Source organism: Poecilia reticulata, unplaced genomic scaffold, assembly GCF_000633615.1.
Source record: "Poecilia reticulata strain Guanapo unplaced genomic scaffold, Guppy_female_1.0+MT scaffold_207, whole genome shotgun sequence".
NCBI classification, from domain to species: Eukaryota; Metazoa; Chordata; class Actinopteri; order Cyprinodontiformes; family Poeciliidae; genus Poecilia; species Poecilia reticulata.
In genome coordinates, this window is record NW_007615021.1 from 40,585 (window position 1) to 46,437 (window position 5,853).

General features: G+C 35.6%; 1 protein-coding gene across 1 annotated transcript; it reads right to left on the minus strand.

Annotated features, from left to right (window-relative positions):
* Nucleotides 1–209: 209 nt before the first annotated feature.
* Nucleotides 210–5,105, minus strand: LOC103460204 (interferon-induced protein 44-like). The gene is made up of 8 exons (XM_017303191.1): nt 5,013–5,105; nt 4,628–4,671; nt 3,402–3,416; nt 3,162–3,179; nt 2,943–2,976; nt 2,509–2,713; nt 846–998; nt 210–723 (listed from the first exon to the last, which is right to left on the minus strand). Exons 1-8 carry the CDS (start codon nt 5,048–5,050, stop codon nt 532–534), a joined length of 699 nt encoding a protein of 232 aa, XP_017158680.1. The 5' UTR covers nt 5,051–5,105; the 3' UTR covers nt 210–531.
* Nucleotides 5,106–5,853: the final 748 nt, after the last annotated feature.

The window sequence follows — 5,853 nt, forward strand, 5'->3', positions numbered from 1 at the left end:
GAGCTCAGATCAAGACACATTGATAGCCATGACAATGTACAGTATGGCTATCGATGTGTCCAGTCGGCGGCGCTGCAACTCCGCCACAGAACAACATAAAAATGCAGRACCCACAATGTTTGCTATCTGTGAGAGTGAGGCCAATGCAGCACAAATGGAGAAAGATGGAGCTACAATGTCACTCTGCACAAAAACGAACGGAACTGTTTTTTTTAAAACTCTGGAACCTGGTTTAAAAAGTGACAGTTTCTGGTCTCCAAAGACACCAAATCCATGTGGTTGAACAGAATAAATGACAAAAAAAACTCCGGTGGATTCACCTAAAACGTCTCTGTGTGAGTTATTCTATATGAATCTGTGTGATATCAACTTCACTTTTGCACTGAATTACTGAACTGAATCCCACTTTCTATGACAATCTAAGTTAAGCTTAATATGGATCAATTTAGACATTTCTTTTCCAGCAAAGTTCTTTTTTCTTAGTTATAAAAAAATAAACATACTTCTGTTTTGTTAATTTATACTTTTTTTTCAGGTTATGGTTTGATTCTCACCCTTACGACTGGCAGCTTCTCCGATGTCCCTCAGTTTCCGTAAAATGGAGGACTTCATTTCTGGTGCATTTGCATTATGAACACAAACCATAACATTGACTCTGTCGTTTAGAGATGGAGACGAGTTGTAGTCAGGATCCCCATKAGACAGTGGAGCCACAGGATTGAACTGTAACGTAAAAATMATGGYCATTTATKAATCTAAGGATTTGACAGATAAATTAAGCTTTATTGTTTTGCTGACAATGTTACTTGCAGTTGGAGGTAAAAAGAACTTTTAGCTAAATATACCTTGTATCCCTCCTTTACGTGCCCCATCATAGCCAGCTTGATGTCGTGTGTGTGGATTCCTCTTCCATATCCTTCCTCCAGGCCCATGGTGTCATTGAGCACAAGACAGTAATGGTTTCCGTTGCCTCCTTTCCGGATCCTATGAGCTAAATACTGACAGACAGTATGTCAGAAAACTGTCACCAGCAAGAAACAGACAGAAAAACAGCAAAAGAAAACCACCAATGTACTAAATGAACTACTGACGTTTCTTCCTAGCCCCTTATTTTAAGCATTATTTTCTGTGACAAATAGCAAATGATCAAAAATCTTGTGTTTTCAGATATAATGCAACATTTATATCAGCCAGTTTAGGGCAGGYGTCTCTGAACATTTTAAGAGTTAAGGGGCTTCCAGCTCATTGGAGATGGTTTTAAAATATGTTCTGACTTTAATTATAGGTTTTAATATTTGACATTGTGTCTGAAACCGTTTCTGTGTTGCCCTCTGGGCCAGGATCCTGTAGGGAAAAATATATATTTTTTAAATCTCAGCAGCTGTGTTTCCAGCAACCTTAAAATTGCGCAGATACGAACTACGACAATAAATTTACTTAATGGSAACATGCTAATTTCAAAAGACTATTTTTTTGCAAAAAAAAGAAGTTTTTTGTGCTAGGATGAGATGGTTTTTCGGCTGTATTGAAATTAATACAGACGATAATGTAAAACTTTGTTGCAAGATTAACAATCGGATGTTATTCCTCCTGGAAAAGACAAAGAAGACGACACGAAGTGGTTGGAGGATCCTGGCGCTGTTTGCTTTYAATGACTTATCACGTGAACAAACTTATTCATGTGATTTTAAACTGTTTTTCTTATTTAATCTAAACACTGCAATTGTGAAATTGTGGTTTTTGGGACATTAGCAGAACATTAACAGATGATGGTTTCTGTTTAATCAAACAATTACATTACAAGGGCCGGAGGTCAATATTTGGTGAAATAATCCTTTTAATTACTCTTTCCCTTTGCAGTTGGGTTCCTCTGACAGATATATTTCGACCGCTAAAATCTGATGCCACTGAAGAAGACAGAAGCGTCTTCTTCAGTGGTTCTTGGAGCAGCGCCCCCACAGGTGAGGAGGTTTATTAAGAGACTGTATCATTTGACACAGAGCAATGTGAAAGTGAACCGCAACTGCTGACAATCTAACAAATGTTGCAATTTTGGTCCCCAATAGAACCAAGACTACTGGACTGTCAGGTGTGAAAACACTCTCTCTCCTTTTGAATTTTGCCTTTGTCAGTGTCACCTGCTGGCCATAATAGGTATTRCAGCATAATTGACTGYTGTAAATAAACACAGCCAATCACAGCAATGTGTTTTTCTTTAACTGGAARACAATATCTGTTGAAAATATCCAGACAAATGTAGCCAGACCTTCAATCTCTTTCACTAGTGAAACTTCCCAGATGAAGCTTGAAGCTTATTGGACCATCTACATCTTCATCCTCTCTCTCTCTCTCTCTCCCTCAACTGTGACTAAACCAGCACTCACATGTTGGTCAATCTCCTTGAATGTATACATRAACAGCACCTTACCTTTTAAAACTATAAGATATCTAAGTTACACAAGATGGTATCTATTTTGTGTCTCAAAACAAAGGAAAATGCATATTCACCTTCTTGGAAAAACTTTGCCCTRAAYTGTTAGCAGCACTAGCCAGAGCTTCACAGGTCACTCTCCTTCGCAAAGCATTACTGACAGAGGTGATGAAGCTGGACTTCCCAGCACCGACCGGTCCATACAGCAGAACTCTGATGTGTCTGACTTGGTCATTTACTGGTCGAAAATTCTCCACATAATGCAGATCTCTGTCAAGGTCTCTGTTAAAATGGAGAAGAGGCAAATAGGACAGAAGTTTAACTGGACACATTGCTGCCTAATTAGTTACCAGGACATTAAATGCACTATTTTAATGTGATTTTTTATTATAGAATATTATTTCTGCATTTCCCAAGTCTAAATAACTCAATTACAGATGAAGATCTTTATGTGCAGGACGTCAAAATAATGTGAGAGAACCATCATTGGCATATAAACACATTCACTCACCCCCAGGAAACGTTCATCCAAGGATAAGCAAAAACTGTAAAAGAGAAATTTAGAGTAAATCATTTTCTTAAAAGTCAATCTGCTAAAAGTTCTGCTACATTGAGCATATAAAAAACAAGATTAAAAATAAGAACGGTGAGTAAAGAGTCTAGCAGGTAAAGCACAATGCTCACTTTTATTTTTAGTGAAAGCATCAAAAAGTAAAAATCTTTTACTCACGTGTTGAAGGTGGAGGAGCTAAACGCAAGAAAAATGATAAATTATTTTAGGTTTTCAAACCATATTTTTAAGACTAAAGAAACGTAAATGTAAAAAGAAATCATGGTTGTAAAATATATCTTTAAATCGAGAAGTAAATAACATGCTGGGGTAGGGATTTTTTTTTTTAAATAAATAATTTATTTGCAAAGATTTAAAATACTTTTATCAGTGAAAGCATTAATAAAATATTTTACTTACCTGGGGGAGGCGGAGCTAAACATAACAAAAATAATAATCATTTTGGGTTTTCAAAAAGTATATTTTAGATTACAGCCACATAAACGTAAAAAAAAAAAATCCTGATTGTAAAATATACTTTTAGAATCAGAAAGTGTAAGGAAGTTTAACAATTACAACATGCTGGGGAAGGAAAAAGTTATTTTAAAGAAAGGATTTATTGACACAGATTTCTAATACGACATGCTTGACAAAAGTATGAAAGTTTTAAAAACTAAGTGAAGTAATTTGCTAAACGACATTAAAGCAGAAAACATTTGACTGTCACTTTGTTAGGTTTCACCTTGTTAGTACTGAGTTAGACTCCCTTCTTTCTTCAAAGCTTCCTTCACTGTGTGTCATGAACCTTCATCAGGTATTTTAGTCCATATTGACATGAAAGCATCACACAGTTACTGCACATTTGAAGGTTTCATCATAAATCCCACCTTCTGTCACATCCCAAATGTCCTCTGTTAGACTAAATATTATTAAGAGCCCTAAAGTTTGTCCAGAAACCCCGTTTCCTATTCTTACATTTACTTTGTTTTGCTTCTGCTGAAGCCCAGCCGCTTTATAGGTTCAACGTTTTGGATATTTAGAGGTGTTATTTTGCATAATTTAACTTGTACGAGTGGTTCTTTCAGCTTCTGTCACCCAGAACTGGCCAGCCCATTCTCAAATAATCTTTGAAATCAACTACCATCTGAACAGTTACCAAAAATGAGGGTTTCTATTTATCTTCTTTTTATACCGTTTTATATAAAGCTGAGTAGATCAGCAGTTTCTGACATTCTCATTTATCTGGCAGCAACAACCATGTTACTATCAAACTCACTTCATCACCCTTTCTTTCCAGTTTTGATGCCCATGTTAAGCTTTAGGAAGTCAGCTTTCACTGTGAGTTGCTGCCAACTGATCTGATTAAAGCTCATCTTAAAACCCATCTATTTTACTTGGCTTTCAATTACAGCGGGATCTAGTTTTAAATTATATGTTTGTTGTTAAACTGTTATAGTTTTGTTATGTTGTGTTTTAATGTACAGCACTTTGTATCAGCTGTGGTTGTTTTAAAGTGCTTTATAAATAAAGTCGGTCTGGTATGGTGGATTTGCTTTTTGTGGAAACACAACTGCMAGAGTGTGCCACATAATAAAGTGGCTAATGTGCGTACATCTCATGCATATGATTTTATAGTGTTTACTTACATGGTATTGAAGGTTGTCCTCCCATGGATGGATGAAAATGATGTCTACAGTGAGAAAGGACAGAAAAATAGAAGTAAAAATAAGCAGTTTGACTTATTTACAACAGATCTGGATTTATGTCCAGAGATGATAGCTTACTCAGTTCAAGTGGGAATGCATAATGACTATTATATTAAAATATTTTTATGTTTATCGGAAGGAAACCACCACAATAAGTTCCTCTAAAAGCCTTCTTCGTGTTTATTGCCACGCAGCACAGMTAGTGAGTTCGGATCGATGCGGCCGCTACATTAACACCATCAGGTTCGAATGACGGATTCAGAGCAGGACGTTTTTTGCTGTTCTGAAATTATTTTGTAAAATAAAGAAGACAAGTCTTTTCTACCTTTGTACCGAGACGCCACAAAAGAGAACAACTTTCATCCGCAGGGTGAGGCAGGGCAGAAATGCAGAGTTCTTCTTCTATAGTGTTTTCTGGATGTTTACACACTTTGTGTATTACCGCCATCTACTGGACGGAGATGTAATTCAGAAATTGATTTTTTCCTATGTATATCTTCAAACCTTAAAAATAATTATTTTATATATATACCTATACACACACACACACACTAAATCCTCTCAGCTAATTTTGTATCTTTTAAATACTTTTTATACTATTATTTCTTATGATTACCTCATTCTGTATTTTATGTCAATGCCTTCCTCTTTCCTCTAAATTCCATCTCTCCTGCCATATATTATTTATTTTGTCTTTAATAATGACTTTTATTTCTGCTCTACTTAGGAAGATATATTCAATTTTTTTTGCCTTAACTGCTTTTTTAGCCAACTTATCTACTTTTTCATGACCTAAAATTCCTTTATGTGCTGAATGTGAACTGAATACTTATCTTTTGTTGCTTTATAACATGTCAAATAACTAGCTTCATCTAAAAGATCTTGACAGCTTTCTGATTTTCCACTTAGAATACTAGTTAGGCAGGATATTGAATCTGAACAGATAACTGGGCTTCACCTCCACCACCCACTGCAATGCCAAGATAATTGCCAACATCTCTGCTGAAAAAAAWTGATAAATTATCTGTTGTTCTTCTTTTCATAAAAAACTTTTTGTTTAGGAATATATACTGCTACTCCTGTTTTACAGATGCATCTTCTTTTGATGCATCTGTATATATTTGCGTTATACTTTCATACATTATTTCTAAATACTGCTGAATAAT